Here is a 21,364-nt window from a genome sequence, read left to right as displayed (position 1 = left end):
TGTCAGCAGGGGTGCGCCGCTCGCACCGGGAACCCGCCTGTGTGGCGGAAGAACTCCGGTCTCGGATTCAACCCGTTAGGGGCGGAGGGGAAATTGGGGAAAAGAAGTCAAGATTCCCCGGCTGAGCGTGGTCGCCGAGCCCGCGCTGCGCGGGGGTGACGACATTCGTCGGCGCCCGAAGCCGAGCGTTGTGGGCGCCGGGTGGCGGGCGCCTGCGCAGTGGCCCCGAGCGGGCGGTTGCTTGTTGGTTGTTGTAGTAACCGGGGAAGCAGCCGTCCGCGGCCGCCGTGAGCCGGGCTGGGGAAGGAGGAGGGAGGTAGGCGCAGAGCGCGCTCCCCGCCGGCCCGCCCCGAGCCATGGGAAGATGAGACAGGTAAACGCCTGCGCCGGCGCGCTCCCCTACCCGAGGGCGGTGCGCTCCCGGGTCTGGGCGGGCGCGGTCCGCTGCATTTCCCGCTCGGAGTCCGGGGGCTGCTGTAGGTTTCCGGGCGCGCTGGGCTGAGTCGCCGCGGCGGAGCTGCCTGCGTCCTTCCCGGGGGGCGCATCTGCGGACCTTACCCGGAATTGGGGTGAGGCGGGGGGTCGGGCTGAGAGGCTGATCCCTTTAGAGCGAGGGCGCTCCTTGGGCGAGTGTCCTTAGTCTTATTGCGAAATGTCCTGCCCGGTCTCCCCCCGCTCTGCAGGCAGCCTTAATGGGAAGGACATGCCAACATTGGGGAAAGATGGAGAAATCCTATTGGGGATCCTCGGAAGAACGCCTTTGGAAGTTGTTAGATATTGCCCGTTCCGCCGAAGATCTGTAGGGGTCATTATCGGGGCCGGCATTTTTGGTTCCGTTTATAATTTTACCGTATCTAGGAATGCATAGCAAAATGAGGTTTAGAAAGGTTTACGTCAAGTGGTTATCTCTGAATTGTGGGATCGTGATCATTTAAATATTTTCATTTTCTTGATCTATTTTCTATTCCTTACGCAAACACAACAAACATATACTTTTGTCCCCATGGACAAATTTTAAGTTAGAAATGGAAAACATCCTAATTTTAATGTCTTTTTTGAGATTCAATTCATAGTTTGTGATTTTTTAGCAAGGGACAGCAGTTTTTGAGTGTTCGGAAGGACATTCCTACCCCCCCCCCCCAGTTATATATGACCTCGATTCAGGAGAATATTATTCATCTTTTGGTTCAGTAGTTGAATTTTAGTGAAAACCTGACGGCATTTTATCTGTGTGTTTGTCACAGAGGCCAAATAAATATTTACAAGTATTTTAAATCTTGGGTTTTTACTTTTAACCCAGGTCAGGTTTTAACAGCAAGGAATATATGTTTCAGGCAATCATCCTCCTATCTCAGACTTCCCTAAAAGTTAGGTAAGTCTGTCCTTTTGGTGTATGTTAGATACTGTATATAAATGAAAAATCAAACTTAGTAACAGTTCTTTAGATACACAGTGGACAGACAGTATGGTTGGGCAACAAAACTCGATTTGGGGGGCATATGTGAGGCACTGCGATAGAAGGTAAGCACCTAGAGGTTGGGCACCAGTGAGGTAAAGATTCATTTTTCATTGCTTGGAAGATCGTCAGCAATCATGACCAAATAGACCTTACATCGCTGTTTCAGTCCATGTGGCTTTCCTACAGGTATCGGTGCCACCCAAATTGTTTGATCCAGTGACTCTGCAAAGAAAGGTCTCTGAGGCCCCCGTCTGCTGACTGCATGACAAACCCTAAAGGAAATGCCAATCGTGATGGCCCGGGACCTGGAGGAAACAGCATCATCCTCAGAGGATGAGGAGGTGGTAAGCCAAGAGTAAGTAATAGCCAGCCTGCTTTTGAACCTTTGCCTCTGGGTTGGGAAAGTAGTTCTCGTTTACTTATACACATTCTTCTACCCAATATCCTTCCTTTGGTATTGCCTGATTCTGGCTTTAGCTTCTACCCACGATCTTATTATTTCGTCCTTATCTGACATGAGCTAGAAGGCTCTGTGAGTGACCGAACACTGACTCTAGGTGTTCCAGGTAGTAGCTCTTAGTAAACTCCTGATCAGAGCGTCTAACACAGGAGATTTTGAAATGCTTAGATAGTGAAGAAAAGTATGTCTCCAAACACTGTGATACTGGTTATGTTACTTTCTCAAAAATCTTTACAATGATGGAATGATGATAATAGAGGTCAGGTGACTTACCACAGTCATTGTGGGGCCTTACATTAGAATGCTATAGCCTTTGCTGGGTCTATTGAACAACAGTGCTTTCCTGAGTTCTTTTATGTAAGGGACTCAAAATAATAAAAATGTAAGTGCTAGTGGTAAGAGCAGCTGCTATAGATGATGGTATGGGCTTTAACTACTGTATTTCATTTAATCTGAAGATGCTATTACTCCCACTTGATTAAATTTGTCCTCTCAAATACCAAAGGACTTTCTCAGGGATGTGTAGCGAGTAAGTGATGGATTGAGATTCAGACCTAGTTTTACTGAATTTTGTAGCACTTTGCTATTCTGCCTCCTTCAACCTTATTACTTGCCAGAGAACAAAGAGAAAAAAAAAAAGCTGGCTTACAGTTAAGATTAGTTTTTAAGATTTTCTGCAGGTCCCCTTGGATATGTGCTGTATCACCTGGAAAATGGGGATAATATCTCCCAGGCTATTTTGTAGGAGTGTGTTTAGGATCAAATAGAATAATGTGTATGAAATTACTTTGTAAATTGTGAAGTGCCGTACACATATAAGATACTATTCTTACTTGCTTTAATATTGAACTTAAAGTGGACTTCTTCTTATAAAGTGGAAGATTTCATTATTTAATGTTTTAACTTGAGAAAATGATTGAAGCATTAGTAAAGCTTTGAGGAAAGGCTTCTTGTCACTGTTAGGTTGTAGGAAATAATAGAGATTTGACATTATATTTGGGTCATTCTCATTAGGATAATTAAATGGACAATTCCCTCTGGCCATTTGCCTCCTATGACTTCTTGCTTTCTGTGTGCTGCCTCTTACTCATTTCATAAAATTTTAACTTCTTCTCCAAGCATCAGTCTTTCTAATTTCAAGATCCTTATTTTACTCCATAAATGTTTTCCTTCTTAGTGGGCTTAGAGGTTGGGCCTGACAAGTATGTATTAGTTTGAACCTCATGAAATTGCCATTTTGGTAGGTCAAAAACAGTCAAATATTGACTATTTCAAATAGTTCAACCTAGTATTATAGTAGGTATTCAATAAATACTTGCTGACTGACTGAATGAATGGATGAATGAATGAACAAACAAATGTATGGTTTAGATCACATTAGATCAGATGTACTTAATCTTTTTAATGTTGTGGGTCCCTTGTCAGAATATTTTTAAGTACTTAAAATTAAGTACATGTCATTAAAAAATACCAACTACATTGAAAGGCAGTTATCAAATTATTTTTAAAAATTACTTGTGATACAGTAAATTGTGTTTTCTTATACATTATTTACTTTTTTTCTTCTTTTGTGCTTTCTTATACATTAAATAATTATTCATTTAAAACATGGGGAAGTTAAGTTTTATTTTCTAAAGACAGCAGCATGAAGACTGTTTTTGCTTAGTTTGTGTAAGATCATTACGCTGTGGTGTGGTCTTTGATTAACACTTAGAAGTGGGGAATACTGGGACCTTCATACATGTCTGGACTACCAATGTGTGATGTCACCATTTAGTAGCTTGGAGGAGAGATGCTAAGTCATTGTCCAGCCTCATCACACCAGATGAGGAAGACTATGATCACAGGCAATCTAGTGGCAAGTTTAATAACTAACACAACTTAGAAGTAGTGATAAATGTAAATGATGTTTTAATATACTGGCATCAACTGTAAAATGGTATAAAAATCTAATTTCGGATCATTCTAATAGTGCTTTGCTTTGCTGCCTGTATTAATAATTGAGAGATGTTAAATTTCTAGTAAAAATTAGTGAAATAAAGTGTAATATCCCCCTCCCCCATTTCCCCTGTCCCCCCAATCCAAATTCATGGACCTTTTGAAGTTTCTTTATTTTTTGTTTTGTTTTGCTTTCTTTCACACTCTTACTATTGAATTTCGATGGTTAATCTTGCTCCATCAGCTCGTCTTGTCTATTAGACACTTGTTTTATACATTAGGAATCTTAAGTCAATCTTGTTCACACTTAGAGCAATAGGCTTACATTTCAAAATTTTTTGGAAGTTAGAAGGCCTTAAGTCATCTAAGGAAGTTGATTTGATCCTAAGATGCATATCCATGGACATCTGTTAGATCTTCTCGATTCCTAGACTGTATTAAAGTAGTTAATGTCTGGACTTTAGGACTAGAAACTATCCAGGCAGTCCTTGTTTTGCATGGCATTATTTCAAATGGTAAATGTAAAGGGGGATCTTTTTCTATAATTTTGCTTGGGGGTCCCAAATACAAATTTATATATAGATATGGAAACTTTCATAAAAAGGATTTGATGCTGCTTTTGTCACTGGAAAAATAGTAACTTTAATTTCTCTAATAAAAGCTGGCTTTGTATCAGTTGAAAAGATCATCAACATTTACTTGGAAAAAGTAAAAGATCATCAACAAATGAATATACAATGAGTGGTCCAGGAGTTCAGAGAAAGAAGGCATCACTCAGGGCTGGGGGAGCGGGGCAAGGCCTTGGAGAGTGGGATTGAATGTACAGAGACGCAGGGAAGGCATTTCTAGCAGGGACAGTGGTATTAATAAGGCATGGAAGTTATGTAGGCTGCATCCAAGGAGTGAAGTTATGTAGGCTGCATCCAAGGAGTGAAGAAGAATATATTCCTCATGAAATTGCTTCTTAAAACCCAAAACGTTCTTAGGTTCTCAATAAAGTCAACCATAAAACTGGTCTACTTTGATAATGAATCATTCAAATATGCTGTCCTTTCATGCCTGTAAGGCATATTTTCTTAATCTATTCCAGTTTCTGGTGCAAAAGAAAATTTAAGGTCCCAGTTTTTAATTTCCTAATCGGAGGAATCTTTTCCCTTTAGCACCACCTGGTGGGAGCATCGTTTTAATGGCAATTTAGCATCTGCCTTAAGTATTTTGTAGTTGACCTTATTGAATTAATAACTTGTCTGCTACCTCTTTTATCTTTTTATGGGTTGTAAGTGAAGAGATTTCTCCTTCAGGGATTTGGCTTTCCACAGAGTGTAGTTAGGCCTTAGCTCTTCTCAGCTGTGCACCTGCTGTGTGTGTTCTGATTGCCCTGTCTTATCGCAGAAATCCATTGTGTGTAAGTGATAAGGCACAGTGGTGCCAGTTTGTAGCTAATGCCAGGTTGACAAGGAACTTTGGATAGTTTCCAGAGTTTCTATCCAAGACTTTGGATAGGCAGTCTATTTTTTCCCCTCTATCCTCTGACTTAGAAATATAGTAGAAAAATTAAAGTTGGAAGAGATCACAGGAATAGCTTGACCCCATGCCCACGTATTATAGGTGTTTAAGATTAAAAAAGCAAGCAAAACAAAAAAATCTTTGCTAAAAACTGCACCCTGTAAACAGCATTTCTCTCAAGTGGGCACAATCACCCAGGTCAAAGCAAGGACAATAAGCATCCACATTCCATTTCTACAAAGCAGGAAATGAGCTAGGTATGGTGTTCTCTGTTTTCCTCACTAAAAGGCTTTTGGCACCTCATTCCCAAGTCTAAAGCCTGCCTTCTAAAATTGGTAGTCTGCAGCCTATTCATTCAAAGTATGGATATTTTTAAACTTGGGTTGGGAGGGTCTGACTTGGCCTCGAGATTTGTGGTTAAGGGTGTGGCCATGTGAGTTTCTGAGAGCGAACTGAATCTTGGCTCAGTGGGTCTTATTCCACTTAGTAAATTGAATAGTTTAAGTTCCCAAAGAGTTGAGTTTAAGGTGTTCCATATACAGAACATCACCGAAATGTGATTAGGGCGACGGAAGGGTGGAAAGAGCACAGACGTTTGGGTTCATATATCTTTCCTTTACTCAACCTTGGGCAAATTACTTAACCTCTCTGAACACCTTTTCCTCAGTTCATAGTGGGGGCAATAGGAGTAAGTGAGAGCATGAAAGCTCTTAGTTTATTTCCTGGCACATAGTAGGTACTCAGGTAATTTCTTTCCTGTTCTGCCTTCCTGCACTGAGGAGGTTCACGTTTCCTAATCTGTGCGTAAGTTGATTAAACTGAGATTTTTCTGAGGCTAAGGAAAGAAAATAACGCAAGAGATCCTTCTCTGGAGGAAAATATCTGTTTTTGCATTTAGTAAGGTTTTATTTAAAATATGTGGTTATAATTGGGGTACTGGTAATAATTTGGTTTCCTAGCTCAGAATTTTAAGATGGGTCATCAAATTGCCTTAAAAAAGGACTCTACAGGCTGGTGTGGTTCAGTGGGTGGTTGAGCATCGACCCATGAATCAGGAGGTCATGGTTTGATTCCTCATCAGGACACATGCCCTGGTCTTGGGCTCGATCCCCAGTAGGGGGCACACAGGAGGCAGCCGATGGATGATTCTCTCTCATCATTGCTGTTTCTTTCTCCCTCTCCCTCTCCCTTTTTCTTTCTCTAAAATCAATAAAAACATTTTTTTTTTAAAAAAAAGGACTATAGGTTTTCAAAGGGGTATATAAGTTATTGTGAATCTATTTGTTAGGATTCTTTATGTGTACTGGGGACTAAAACATAATTGTGTCCCTAAAAATAAAGGGACTTCATTAATTCATATTTAGGGAAGACTTGATTCTGCAGCTCTGAGTATGCCACTCAGGATCTCATTTCTCTCATTCTTTTAATCAGGCTCCCACTGACTTCCTCCTTTACTGGCATCTCCAGACTCTCCTGTCAAGGTCACAGAATGATAGTAGCACTTCCAGCCCTCTCAGTCTCTTACACCGTCCAGGGGAAGAGAGGCCATCTCTTCTGTAGCTGCCAGAGAAGAGAAAAAGCATTGCTTTCTCAGAGGGTCTCACCACTTGTCACCTGACCTTCACTTGGCTCCAATTGGCTTATGTGCTCATCCCTGAAACAGCCACTATAACTGGGGGATAGAATGTCCTAATTGGCTGAAGCCAGTCAAGACTCGTCCCAGGATCAGGGATGGAATTAATTTTAAACAAACCACATGGCTAAAAATGGAAAATGAATGTTTCCCATAGGACATTTAGGGTTCTTGTTTCAGAAGGAGGGGTAAGGTTTTAAGCAGCCATCCATAGTAATCTGCTTCAGCAGTTAATTCAGATTTTGAGTTGTAAATTAATAAAGCTTTTTGTTATGATTGTAGGGATCATCCATGTATCATGTGGACTGGAGGCTGCAGGAGAATTCCAATTTTGGTATTCCATGCCGAGGCAATTCTGACCAAGGACAACAATATTCGAGTAATTGGAGGTGAGTGTGACTTCCCCACAGAAGGTAGGGCTGGGCCATGGCCCTGGCAGCCTTGTCTTGCAGAAATTGACAACACCTATAGATAGAGAAATGCCCTTGGCCATGAGAAGACTATATTTATTATACTTGAAAGGATTATTAGGGTTTCTGGAATTGTTTTCTGTATATTATTTCTTTTCCTTTTGAATTTTTTTTTCAGAATTAAGTATACATGTGCTTATTGTTATTTTATTACAGTAAAATACACAAAACAAAATTTACTGTTTTAGAGTGTACAATTCAGTGGCATTTAGTACATTTACAATGTTGTGCAACAATCACCACTTGTAGTTTCAGAACGTTTTTATCATCCCAAAAGTAAACCCTGCACCCATTAAGTAGTCAATACCCAGCCCCTGACAGCCCCTAATCTACTTTCTGTCTCGGTGAACTCACCTCTTGTGGATATCTATAATAATAAAAGCGTAATATGCAAATTGACCAAACGGCCGTCCAGGCGTCCTTCTGAACAACCTTCCAGAAACTGGGGCTGCAACCACTGGGGCTGCAGCCGCTGCGGCTGCGAGGGAGGGATCGAGGGAGCCACCGCGGCTGCAAAGGCCTACTCTTGAGTGAATTTCGTGCATTGGGCCTCTAGTTTTTTATAAATGGGAGTCATACAATATGTGACTTTTTGTGTCTGGCTTTTTTCACTTAGCATAATGTTTTTAAGGTTCAGTCATATTGTACATGTGTCAGCACTTCATTCTTTTTTTAATTTATTGATTTATTTTAGAGAGAGAGGAAGGGGGAGTGAGGAGGAGAGAGAAAGAGAGAGAGGAGGAAGAGGGGGGAACATCAATTTGTCGTTCCACTTATTTATGCATTAATTGGTTGATTCTTGTATGTGCCCTGACCAGGGATTGTACCCACAACCTTGGGGTATTGAGACGACACTCAGGGGTATCTGAGCCCCCACCCAGGGCAGTACTTCCTTCCTTTTTATGGCTGAATAATATTCCATGTATGCATATACCACATTTGTTTATCCATTCATCAGTTGATGAATGGTTGTTTCTACCTTTAGGCTATTGTAAATAGTGCTGCTGTGGACATTGAAATGTTTAAGGTTTTGCTTGAACATCAGTTTTTCAATTCTTTTGGGTATATACTTAGGAATGGAATTGCTATATTGTATGATAATTCTATGTTTAACTTATTAAGGAACTGCCAAAGTGTTTTTCCACAATGATTTTTCCACAATGATTTCAATATATGAGAGTTCTAATTTCTCCGCATTCTCACTAACATTTATTTTGTTTTTTATATTATCACTGTACTAGTGGGTTTGAAGTATCTGATTGTGGTTTTGATTTGTATTTCCATAATGACTAATGACATAAAACATCTTTTTAAAAAATATATATTTTTATTTATTTTTAGAGAGAGAGGAAAGGGGAGGGAGAGATGGAAACTCCATTGGTTGCCTCCTGCATGCCTCTACGGGGGATTGAGCCTGCAACCCAGGCATGTGCCCTGACTGGGAATTGAACCAGGGACCTCTTGGTGCATGGGTTCATGCTCAACCAGCGGCTTGGCAACACAGAGGATCTTTTCATGTACTTGTTGGTCATTAATATATCTTCCTTAGAGAAATGCCTATTCAAGGCTTTTGCTTATTTTTTAATTGGGTTGCTTGTCTTCTTGTTCTTGAGTAATAAGAATTCCTTATCCATTCTGAATATTAGGACCTTATTAGATATATGATTTACAAATATTTTTCTGTGGTTTGTCTTTTCACTTTTTTGATAGTATTTTTTCATGAGCTGAAGGTTTTCACTTTGATAACGTCTAATTTGTCTGTTTTTTCTTTTGTTGCTTATATTTTTGGTATATTTACGAAACCATTGCCTAACCCAAGGTCATGATCCCCATGCTTTATTCTAAGAGTTATGTAGTTTAAGCTCTTGTATTGGAGATAAATGGCGTTTGATCCATTTTGAATTACTTTTTTTTATATAATGTGAGGTAAGGATCTATCTTCATTCTTTTGCATGTGTATATCTAGTTGTCCAACATAATTAATTGAAGAGACGATTCTTTCTCTATTGAATGCTTTTGGAACTATTGTTGAAAATCAGTTGTCTGTAGGTGTATGAGTTTATTTCTGGGCTCTTAATAGACCATTGGTTTGTATGTTTATCCTTATACCAGTACCTATCATTTTAATTACTGTACTTTTGTACTAAGTTTTGAAATTGGAAAATGTGAATCCTTTAACTTTGTTCTTCTGTTTCAAGATTTTCTTTTTTTGGTTATTCAGAGTCCCTTGCAATGCCATATGAATTTTAGGATAAAGCTTTCTAATACCTGCAAAAAGGCCTTTGGGATTTTGATAGGAAATGCATTGAATCTATAAATTGCTTTTGGGAGTATTGCCATCTTAAAAGTTTTCCAGTACACCAACAAGGGGTGTGTTTCCATTTATTTGGATCTTCTCTAATTTCTTTTAGCAGTGTTTTATAGTTTTCAGTGTACAAGTCTTATAGCTCCTTGGTTAAATTTATTCCTAAATAATTTATTCTTTTTGGTACTATTATAAATTGAATCGTTTTCTCAATTTTATTTTTGGGTTGTTAATTATCAGTGTGATGATTTTTGTATATTGACCTTATATTCTGAAACCTTGCTGAACTCATTTATTAGCTGTAATAGTTTTGTGTGTGTTGGGGGTTCTTTTGAATTGTTTATACTGTATATAAGATCATGTCATCTGCCAGTAGAGACCATTTTATTTCTTTCCTTACAACTTGGATGTCTTTTGTTACCTTTCCTTGCCTAATTGCTCTGACTAGGACCGTGGTCGGCAAACTGCGGCTCGCGAGCCACATGCGGCTCTTTGACCCCTTGAGTGTGGCTCTTCCACAAAATACCACGGCCTGGGCGAGTCTATTTTGAAGAAGTGGCGTTAGAAGAAGTTTAAGTTTAAAAAATTTGGCTCTCAAATGAAATTTCAATCGTCGTACTGTTGATATTTGGCTTTGTTGACTAATGAGTTTGCTGACCATGGGACTAGGACTTTTAGTACAATGTTGCGTAGAAGGTGGTGAAAGGTGGATCTTTGTCTTGTTCCTGACCTTATGGGGAATGCTTTCCAGTCTTTAACCATTGAGTATGATGTTAGCTGTGGGCTTTTCAGAATTCCCTTTAGCATGTTGAAGACATCCCCTTCTAGTTCTTCATTGAGTGTGTGTTGTTGTTTTGTTGTTGTTTTGTTTTCTTTTTATCATGCAAGGGTGTTGGATTTTGTAAAATGCTTTTTCTACATCATTTAAGATGATTCTGTTTTGTTTCCTTCATTCTCTTAATGTGGTGGATTGCATTGACTGACTTTTGTATGTTGAACAACCCTTGCATTCCTGAGATAAATCCCATGTGGTCATGGTGTGTTATCCTTTTAATATGCTGCTGGATTTGGTTTGCTAGTATTTTGTTGAGAATTTTTACATCAGTATTTATAAGGGATCTGGGTTTGTGGTTTTCTTGTGATGCCTTCATCTAGCTTTGGTATCAGGGTAATGCTAGCCTCGAGAATTAGTTCCCTTCTCTTTGGAAGAATTTTAAGGATTGTTGTTAGTTCTTTAAATGTTTGATAAAATTCATCTGTGAAGCCATCTTAACTCTTTTCATTGCTAATAAAGTGGAGATAATACCTATTTTGCAGGCATTGTGAGAAATACATGTTACTTCATGTTTGGCACATAGTACACACTCAAAACTTACTTTACTTGTTGAATAGAACCTGCTGTACTTCGAGATTAATTTAAGGTCTGTCCTTGCCATAATGAGCCAAGAGTTTAAGAAGATGGTGGGATTGAATATTCCTCTCTCCCTAGGGGTCCTTGTGTTCTAATCCCCTCAGCAAGTTGCTAGGTTACCACTTAAAGGGACATGGTTCATTTATATTCTCTGAATCCTGAGCAATTAAAGAGTTGCTAGCATTTACTGAGAAACACCCTCAAAATCAAAATATGACATGAGTCAAAATGTCAAAATGTGGGTTTGAAAAAAACAGAAGTAAATAATTCCCCTCAAACATACTTTTATTGGGGTGCTTGTCACATAAATTAATCTATGTATTTCATGGCAATGGGCAGACCAGTCCTTTTTATTTTTTTAATATATTTTTATTCATTTTAGAGAGGAAGGGAGAGGGAGAGAGAGAGAGAAACATCAATGATGAGAGGGAATCATTGATCTGCTGCCTTCTGCACACCCCACACTGGGATCGAGCCTATAACCCAGGCCTGAGCTCTGACCGGGAATGGAGCCGTGACCTTCTGGTTCATATTTCAACACTTATCACTGAGACACGCTGGCTGGGCAGACCCTTCCTTTTTAGAATACCTAACATATACTGGAAATTAGCACCCATCAGTGTAGTTTTTCCATTACTCAAGCAATGACTTTTCTAGAACCTGTAAGATTTGGGGATTTTTTTTTCCACATTCCTGTGGTTAAAGAAAAGGCCACTAAACTTTTTTCTCAAATTCTGTTTTTGAATTTTCTTTATCTTCCCCATTTCTTATTGTTTAATAAGTTTTTTCACCTTCTGTATGTGAAGAATAGTTTGAATGACTTTTGTAGTTGCTGCCTCAGATTTCTAAATTGTTAAACATTCTTGGCCTATTTTTTCCTCTCTGCTCTCCTGAATAGCTGACATAGGTCTGCTGAGATCATAATCCTGTGTTAAATCCTCTTGAGAAGTGTATCTGGGGCATTAGTTATCTTCTGTTGATCTCATGTTCGGTGCCAACCTTGTTTGTTCTGTTATCTAGTAAATGTTTCATTGCATTCACTGTTAAAATTTTTGGTACAATATGATTTCATATGCTTTGTTAAATATTCTAGGAACATATTTTTCCCCCTCACTCGATCCTGTCCCCCCCACAAAACTGTATATACTTTGAACATGTAAATGGGATTTCGTTTTATAGGCAACAGATATTTTCAGTTTAATCTTTTTATAGAATGAAGTATCATTTTATAATTTGCCTCTAATGTGTCAGTTTCATAATTTGCATTTGTATAGCCCAGCAACCTATAGAAATATGATGTACACTACATATGTAAAATTTCCAGGCCTCATTAAAAAGTTAAACAGAAATAGGTGAGATTAATTTTAATGTATTTTGTTTAATCCAAAATACCTTTTCCACATTTACTCAATATGAAAAAAATCACTGAGATAGTTTACATCCTGTGTGTGTATTTTACATTTATAGCACATCTTAGTATGGTGTAAAATTTTTATTAGGAGTACTTGATCTGTATTTATATTCCATAAATGAGCCCAGCTGGTGTGGCTCAGTGGTCAATCATTGACCCATGAACCAGGAGGTCACTGTTCATTTCCCAGTCAGAGCACATGCCCGGGTTGTGAGCTTGATCCCCAGTAGAGGGCGTGCAGGAGGCAGCTGACTGATGATTGTCATCATTGATGTTTCTATCTCTCTCTCCCTCTCTGAAATCCATAAAAACATATGTTCCATAAATGTTATAGTTGAAAAATCAATTTTTATGCTCAGGTTGTTCCAGACAAGTTTTCCAACTGAATTAAATTAATTAAAGTTAAATTTTTAAAAAATCAGTTACTCTCTCACACTAGTCAAGTGCTCAGTGGTTACATATGGATAGTGCCTACCATATTCAACAGTGCAGCTGTAATTTTCTGATAGTAGGGCAAGCTACACTATGTTGTCATTGAAGGGGTTATTCTTGTATTCTAAAAGTCAAAACCTCGGTTTTGTCTTCATTCTAGTTTCCCATGCTATTTTTGACCAAACCCTTAGGGCATTTCACCATTCCCTAGGTGCTTCTGTGCTGACAAATTATTGCTTCCTTGTTTTTATTTGCTCTGCCTACAGTCAGTCCTGGAACTTGCCAGGGGTCTTAGCGCTTCAAGTTGCCTCCCGGGATAGTTGTAAGTGATTGGAGAAGAGGAAATTCTGCAGGCTTATGGTGGATTTAATGCAATGTGGGGTCAGAGGCTCCGATTTTAGATGTCTGGCAGTTTGCTAGTAGGCAAGGAGGGCAATTGGGCAGGTTCACTTGCCAGTCTCCATCTGACTAGCAGGGAAGAGAGAGCCTAGAGTTACCAGGTTTTCCAAGAGAAGCCCAGAAATCTAGATTATTTTATGAATTGTTCCAATTTTAAAAGGTTGACAAGTAATTCTGTTTTACATTTAAAACACCACAAGGCGTGAACAAGCCATGTCTATAAGCTGGATTTGGCCCTTGGGTCACCAATTTATAATCTCTGGTCAAACATATACTGGTAATCAGCATTATTGGTCACAGGGCTGTTGGACCCAGAACGTGAATTTGAGTTAAAATCACCAGAGTCACAGCTACTTTATATCATCTCACCCTGCCTTTCTCGCACTCCCCTTTTGGAACATGTTCAGTGTATCTGAGTTGGGTTAGAGTTAGTAGGTGTGGATTAAAAGGAGCTGGTCACTGCTTACTACTTACATACTGAGAATCAGGCTGCCACTGAATACAGTGATAATTACATTTTCCCTTTATATTAGGAGAAGTAGGAGAAAGAGTATTAATAGCATTTTTATTTTTGTATTTGCTATATAAAATGTATAATTTACTATGTATGACACTATTAATAGCTATTTTACTATGTGTTTACTTTTTTAATACTATATACTATATATTTTACTATCTAAAGTTTTTACTATATAAACATTTTTATTATGTATCAACAAGTATACAAGCTTTAATGTGTTAACTGACTTAGTGCTTTCAATTATCCTAGGAGGTAAGTATCTTTGTTATCAATTCCATTTTACAGGTGAGAAAATTGAGCATAGGAAAATGAAGGAACTTATTTATTCAAGATGACAGCCAGGAAGTAGTAGAGGCAGGATTTTAACCCTGATCGTTCGGTTCCAGAGACATACTCTTTCTCTTATTATCCCCCCCACTTCCCCCATTTCCCCCAGTCCCACGTAATCGTTGTCTATTTTTCCACACGCTTTACTGATCACCTTCCCTGTGGCCTGGTTCTGCGAGGCAAGCACAGCAGAACAGGCTCAGAATCGGAGCACTCCTGGTCTCCAGCAGTTGACATTTTGGCTTTTTGCCAAGTGCAAAAATGGAGATGTTAGTGATCACAGTTATCATAATGAAAAGACCTAATATTCTTTCATTTTTCTAAGTTTTAAGAATAATACAATGAACACATGTATACTCTTTCCATAGATTCACTAGTTATTAACATTTTGCCATATCTGCTTCTCTCTCCCCCTTCCCCATCCTCCTATATAATAAAAGCCTAATATGCAAATTGTCCCTTTGGGCAGTCATTCGACTGGGAGTTCGACCGCTCACTGTGATGTGTTCTGACCACCAGGGGGCGGTGTGGAACATGGCGGGCATAGGCAAAGGTGCTGCGACCTCTTGCTGGCTTCCTGGGGGCGGGGGTGACGGGGACAGAGGTGCGGTGAGAATGTGGAGTGTCCACCAAGCTCACTCTCACTCCCCCTGCTACCCTCACCTGGGACGCCAGGGCTCGCACGCCAGGGAAGCCCCCAGGCTCAGGTGCTGGGTGCCCGAGAGGAGCCCGCCTTGCACCCGCGTGGCCTCTTCTGGGTGAGCCGGGCTGCAGCCGCTGGGACCACAGGGGCCGGTCGGGGCTCCCCATGGGTTCGCGCAGGAGCTAGTCTGCAAGGCTGGCTGGGAGAGAGTGTGCTGCCTGCCCAGCTTCCATGCAGCACTGCTGGGTGGTCCAGAGGCCCATGCTGCGCCCCGGCCCGCGGTGTCAGGCCGCGCTCACTGCATCTCCACTCAGGTGGAGGGGGCGCGTGGGGGCCTGGGGGCCCAGGTGCTTCCCAGGGCCCAAAGGTCAGCTTGGACCTGCCCTTCCACGCCAGACGCTCACACTTCGATCGTCAGCCAGGCCTAGGGACCACACCTGTGCACAAATTTCATGCACCGAGCCTCTAGTCATTTGAGAATTAGTTTAAATCCTTCATGCCTAAATACTTGATTCAGTATGTATTCCCTAAGAACAAAGGCAATATGTAGTCCTTTAAAAAATTGTTCTGTAGTATTCTTGGATAACTTTTTCAAGCAATTTGTAGTGATGCATAGAAAGAGGTTGAATATAATGGCCAGAGTAAATGTTAGTCCTCAGGGGTATATAGAAATTTCACATGATTACAGACTTCCCTCTTAGACAGGGGTCACAAGCACAAGAATGCTTGCAGGTGCCAGGCAGGAAATATGAATGAGTGCAGCAGGCCGGGACTGCGCTGAACTGGACAGTGTGGGCCGGTCCTGGAGGAAGCACTTGCACTTCCTCAGTTGACTCTTGCCGAGAGAGAGAGAGAGAGAGAGAGAGAGAGAGAGAGGAGAGAGAGAGAGAGAGAGAAGGAAGAAGAAGAAGGAGGAGGAGGAGGAGGGGGAAGGAGAGGGGAAGGGGGAGGAGGAGAGAGGGAGAGAGAATGCTCAGGGTTTTCAAGAGAGGCCCAGAAATCTAGATTTTTATGTTTAAAAGGTTCACAAGTTTAAAAGGTTCACAATCAGTTCAATTTTATTTTTAAAGCCCAATTAGGAATGAACAAACTATGTCTGCAGGTTGGTGTTGGCCCTCAGGTCACCAGTTTATGACCTCTGATCTAGGAGATACTGGTAATCAGAAGTATTGCACACAGAGTGCTATCTAGAGCAGGGGTTCTCAGCCTTTTTAGTGCAATGGATCCTAATGAGTCTCTTCGCAGAATAATGTTTTTGTTTGTTTGTTTTTAAATCAGAATAATGTTTGTTAAGTGTATAAAAATTATATATGACGACAAAGAAAATCCATTGTATTGAAATTGTTATAATATTTTTAAAAAAACCTAAATTTGTGATATATGTGCCTCTTATTAGTGTATAACGATCTAGTGGTAGATCTGTTAATTTCCGTAGTTTTTAAATACTGTGAGAATAAGTGATACTTTGAGATAACTGTAACAACTGTGAAATAACATTAAAATTCCTGATCTCTACTGGTGGCAGGGTCACAGGTACTGCCAACAATACTCTGCATTGTTGCCTACATTCCTAATTGAAGATAATGTTACATTTCAACTAAAAATTCACAAGAACAAAGATGTCATTTCTCCCCATACATCTTTAGTAACCCCCAACGAATTTCAGGTTAAGAACCCCTGAAACCTGCAGCCCCTATTTGTATTGTAATAGCATAAGGATAGCAGTATAATGTTATCGAGTGTAATTAAGCAAGCTACCCTCTAACAGTTTATTTCTGTCTCTACGGTGAACTTTCTGGTTACTGAACTTGATTCTATGTTTTTCTTTAGAGCGTTATCATTTGTCTTACAAGATTGTGCGAACAGACAGTCGCCTGGTACGCAGCATTCTGACAGCCCATGGATTTCATGAAGTAAGCTCATTTTGACTGCCTCACCTAATCTGTCCAGAAGCTAAAAATCCTAGCCACCTGACTGTCAGTTACTTACCCATGCCAACACTAGAAAGTACATGGGACCAATGCTTAGTGGTGATGGGAGAACTTGCATTGAATTCCATGCAATACATGGAAGACATTTCCACAATTAAAAGCATATTATTATTATTATTATTATTATTATTATTTTTACTTGCTAAGTTTATAGGCTTAGGCTAGAGGCAGAGTTGCCCGTAAAGAATTGTTTGTTACCCAGTTAAGGTTCTCTGATTGCAAACAACAGAAACAGACTGTTTAACTTAAACCAAAAGGGATTTGTAGGAAAAGTGTACATAAGATGGTTAGCAGAATCAAGAAAAACTGAAAAGACAGCCTTTGGAAGGAGAGAGACAGGACAGCTCCAGGGATCTAGGACAGGAAGCTTCAGGACCATCTCCTGTAGGCACTGACGTGGAAGTGACTCAGCTCCATTTGTTGTCCTTGTGCCTTTCTTCACTCAAGAACCACATTCTGGAGATAGAATGACTGGCCCAGCTTGGGTCATGGATTCACTCCTTGGGGGAGAGAGGGACAGATGATTGGCAGGTCCTTTAAAACCAAAGAGTATGTGATTCCCAAAGTAAATGGGGAAAATTGGGATATTGACATCAAAAGGGACAGGCAAAAAGGCTGGACAGATTTCCGCTGTAGAGATTTTTGTTGTTGTTAATCCTCACCAAGGATATTTTTCCATTGATTTTTAGAGAGAGTGGAAGGGAGGGGGAGAGACAGAGAGAGAGAAACATCTATGTGAGAGAGACACATTGATTGGTTGCCTCGCCGGTGATCGAGCCTGCAACTGAGGTACGTGCCTGTGACTGGAATTGAACCCAGGACCCTGTAGTCCAAGGGCTGGAGCTCTATCCATTGAGCCAAACTGGCAAGGACCACTGTAGAGATTTTGAGACAATTGATAAAGGTATGCTTGCTAGCTCTTTATCCTAGGTTGAAGTCTGAAGTAGGCATTTTGAAGTTCTGGTACCAGTTTATATTCTGTCTTGCTGCTATTTTATCTCCAGGGCTTAAAATGGCACCTACCACATCATAGGCACAGAATACATAATTGTTTAATGAATGTACAAATAAATTATTATGAATGACCGAGTGAGTGGATTCTAAGTTGGTTTGCTACTATATAAGTTTTTGCTTCTGATCAGTACTTTATATGCAGCATCTGCAAAAACAAAATGATACTCTGAAAAGGGAGTTTTAGAGTTGGGCCCTTTTCTCATACTTTGATATGCAAAAATATTAAGAGATATTGTGGACTTCTATAGAAGGATTAATTTATTCTACTTTTAAAATATATGTTTTTATTGATTTTTAGAGAGAGGGGAAGGGAGAGGAAGAGATAGAAACATTGATGAGAGAGAAACATCCATTGGATGCCTCTTGCACACCTCTTATTGAGGATCAAGTCCACAACCTATGCATGTTCCTTAACCAGGAATCGAACCAGTGACCTCTTGGTGCATATGTTAGTGCTCAACCACTGAGCCACACCAGCAGGCTATTCTACTTTTTATGTCTTGGATTTTCCCAACGCTCCAATTCTTTAAACTTGATTATCCCCATGTTCTATGTACTTAACTTTTGTCTTGCTAGGTTCACATCCTAAAAGGCCCCCCGTGAGTACTCTGTGGATGAAAAATCTCTTTGGCCTTTTCTGCATGGCTGTTCCTGGAGAGGGGTCATCTCTGATGTGTTTTATCTTGTCCTTTTATCTGTCCTCAGGTTCACCCAAGCAGCACTGACTATAACCTAATGTGGACAGGATCCCACCTGAAGCCCTTCTTACTTCGCACCCTCTCTGAAGCACAAAAGGTTAACCATTTTCCCAGGTAATGCTCTTGTAGCTACTTTGCTCCTTTTAAAGGCACCTGACATTGTCATAGATTTAAAATAAAACCTAAAACTAAAACTTCTAGAAGAAAACATAGGAGAAAATCTCTATGACCTTGGATTAGGTAAAGAGTTCTTAGAGATAACAATAAAAGTACAATCCATGCCCTGGCTGGGTAGCTTAGTTGGTTGGAGCATTGTTCCGTACACCAAAATGTTGCGGGTTCAATTCCTGGTCAGGGCACATAACCTAGATTGTGGGTTCAATCCCCCAGTTGGAGCACGTACAGGAGGCAACCAATCAGTGTTTCTTACATCGATGTTTCTCTTTCTCTCCTGCTCCCTTCCTCTCTTTCTAAAATCAAATAAGAAAGTGTATCCTTGGATGAGGATTAAAAAGTAATAATGATAAATAAAAACCTATACACAAATGCTTATAGTGACTTTATTCATAATCTCCAAAAACTGGAAACAGCTCATGTGTCCTTCCTCTGGTGAATGGACAAATGAACTGTGGATCACCACTGAGCCATAAAACAGAATGAAATACTCATACATGCAACCACAAGGATAAGTCTCAATTGTGTGTGTCACCTTCCGTGAAAGAAGAGTCTCAAAAGGATACACACATGATATGATTTCCTTTAACCGACTTTCTGGAAAAGGCAAAATTATAGGGACAGAAAACAGGTGGCTTTTCCAGGGCCTGGAGGTGATTGGAAGGGTTGATTGCAAGGGACTTGAGGTAACTTTTTGGGATGTTGGAATTGTCTAAATCTTTTTTTTTTTTTTTAAGGTTTTGATTTATTTTTTTAATATATATTTTATTGATTTTTTTACAGAGAAGAAGGGAGAGAGATAGAGAGTTAGAAACATCGATGAGAGAGAAACATTGATCAGCTGCTTCCTGCACACCTCCTACTGGAGATGTGCCCGCAACCAAGGTACATGCCCTTGACCAGAATTGAACCTGGGACCTTTCAGTCCGCAGGCCGACACTTTTATCCACTGAGCCAAACCAGTTAGGGAAAATTGTCTAAATCTTGACTGTGGTGATGGTTACATAACTGTATGTGTTTGTTCAAATTCAGAATAATACACTAAAAAAGGCAAATTTTACTGTACATAACGTATACCTTAATGACTAAACCTGACCAAAGAAATCCATTTCATGAAAATGATGAAAAAACCTTTGGGTTGACAGTGATAGGTTTGGGATCTACTGTTCTCAGTGACTGCTCTGGAACTGTGAACATGAACTCTCCAGGGTGTGATAACACTGGATCACCTCTGAGTCGGAGTTACCTGAAATGGAAGTACTTTTATGATTTTAGGTCATATGAACTAACCCGAAAGGACCGACTGTACAAAAACATCATTCGGATGCAGCATACGCATGGATTCAAGGCTTTCCACATCCTCCCTCAGACCTTCCTGCTGCCAGCTGAGTACGCAGAATTCTGTAGTAAGTGCTTTGACTCACTGCCCATCCCCAGGAACTGAACTTGGTGCAGACGGACCTCAAGGGTTGCCTCAAATCAGTCACCAATCAGGATTTTTCAAATCCTTAAAAAACTTGTGTTTCTTTAGTAAAACAGCTGCAGAGATAACTTTAAAATGGTTTTTATTCTGACTGTGTACCTGTATATTCATTCTTAGATAGGCTCGTCAGTATCATTTATGTAGGACACATTGGTGTCATGTAAATGTGCTCTTGTCTTGTACACAGTCTAGAATTAGTGCACATGTAGGGATGTATGTACCTCTACATGTAAACTACATATGTATCCTCTTTGGTGTCTCTTTTCCTCTTGCCATTTAGGGAATATTCCTGTCCCCTTCATTTCTGGACTTATTTGTGTGACTTGTGTTCTTCGGGGTACCAGTCTCATGCATCTTTTGGTGTTTGGAAGTACCGGTTAGAATCACTGTTTTTCCTTGGAGTTCACACTAATTAATTGGAAACCATCCTTGGGAGCGAGCCAACTAGGAATCCAGATGGCAGCTGTGTTGCTGGTCACACTAGATAGGAGCATGGGGCCTGCATCCACGTGTCAGTGGGCTTCTTATTTCATTTGCCTTGAAGTGAACTTACCTCCCCAGGTGTAAGCAGAGGAGTGGGCTGTTTCAGGCTTTTCTTGGCGGGGCAGAGCCTGACTCAGTGGGCTTAGTGCACAGGTAAGGTGTGAGGCAGGTCTGGGAGAGTTTAAATAGTAATAACACTAATAGCTGACACTCAATGAGCATTTCCTTTCTATCAGGCCTTCTTCTAAGTGGCACCTCTACTCTGAGGTAGGTATGTTATTGTTCCCACCTTTGCAGATGGAGAGACTAAGATACAGAGAAGTAAAGGAACTTTGTGCAAATGGTGGGAATAGGATTCAGACCTAAATGTTCCATATTATTTCCTATTTCGAGTTATGTTGAGATATGTTACTACATAATAAAAGTTAAAAATTCTGTAATAAGCCAACCACAGTCTGGCTTCAGGGGCCAGGCTCTTCACACTGCACTTTATTGCCAAAGACCCCGGGCAGTACGTCCACAGTGGCCATTTCCCAGTATTGCCAATGGCAGAAGTCACGTCTGTGAGGAGGATCGGATATGACAGAGGACCAGGTGTGACAGAGGA

The 21,364-nt window shown here is 40.3% G+C and overlaps 1 protein-coding gene across 6 annotated transcripts in view; it reads left to right on the top strand.

Annotated features, from left to right (window-relative positions):
• Positions 1-111: 111 nt before the first annotated feature.
• The window catches only part of TTLL5 (tubulin tyrosine ligase like 5), a 249,166-nt gene continuing 227,913 nt past the window's right edge, over positions 112-21,364 (top strand). For 2 of the 6 annotated variants that reach the window (XM_028141345.2, XM_054715891.1), the window contains exons 1-6: positions 117-373; positions 1,646-1,814; positions 7,279-7,385; positions 16,745-16,827; positions 18,625-18,731; positions 20,067-20,197. In XM_028141345.2, coding sequence (XP_027997146.1) covers positions 1,741-1,814; positions 7,279-7,385; positions 16,745-16,827; positions 18,625-18,731; positions 20,067-20,197 — 502 coding nt within the window. In that variant the 5' untranslated portion in view covers positions 117-373; positions 1,646-1,740. Of the gene's footprint in view, positions 374-431; positions 570-1,645; positions 1,815-7,278; positions 7,386-16,744; positions 16,828-18,624; positions 18,732-20,066; positions 20,198-21,364 lie in introns of those variants that run through there. The other 4 variants (XM_054715890.1, XM_054715892.1, XM_028141342.2 and 1 more) reach the window with 4 other exon arrangements.

Source organism: Eptesicus fuscus, chromosome 5, assembly GCF_027574615.1.
Source record: "Eptesicus fuscus isolate TK198812 chromosome 5, DD_ASM_mEF_20220401, whole genome shotgun sequence".
NCBI classification, from domain to species: Eukaryota; Metazoa; Chordata; class Mammalia; order Chiroptera; family Vespertilionidae; genus Eptesicus; species Eptesicus fuscus.
Note: the sequence above shows the minus strand (reverse complement) of the source record. Positions and strands in the feature narration are given on the sequence as shown.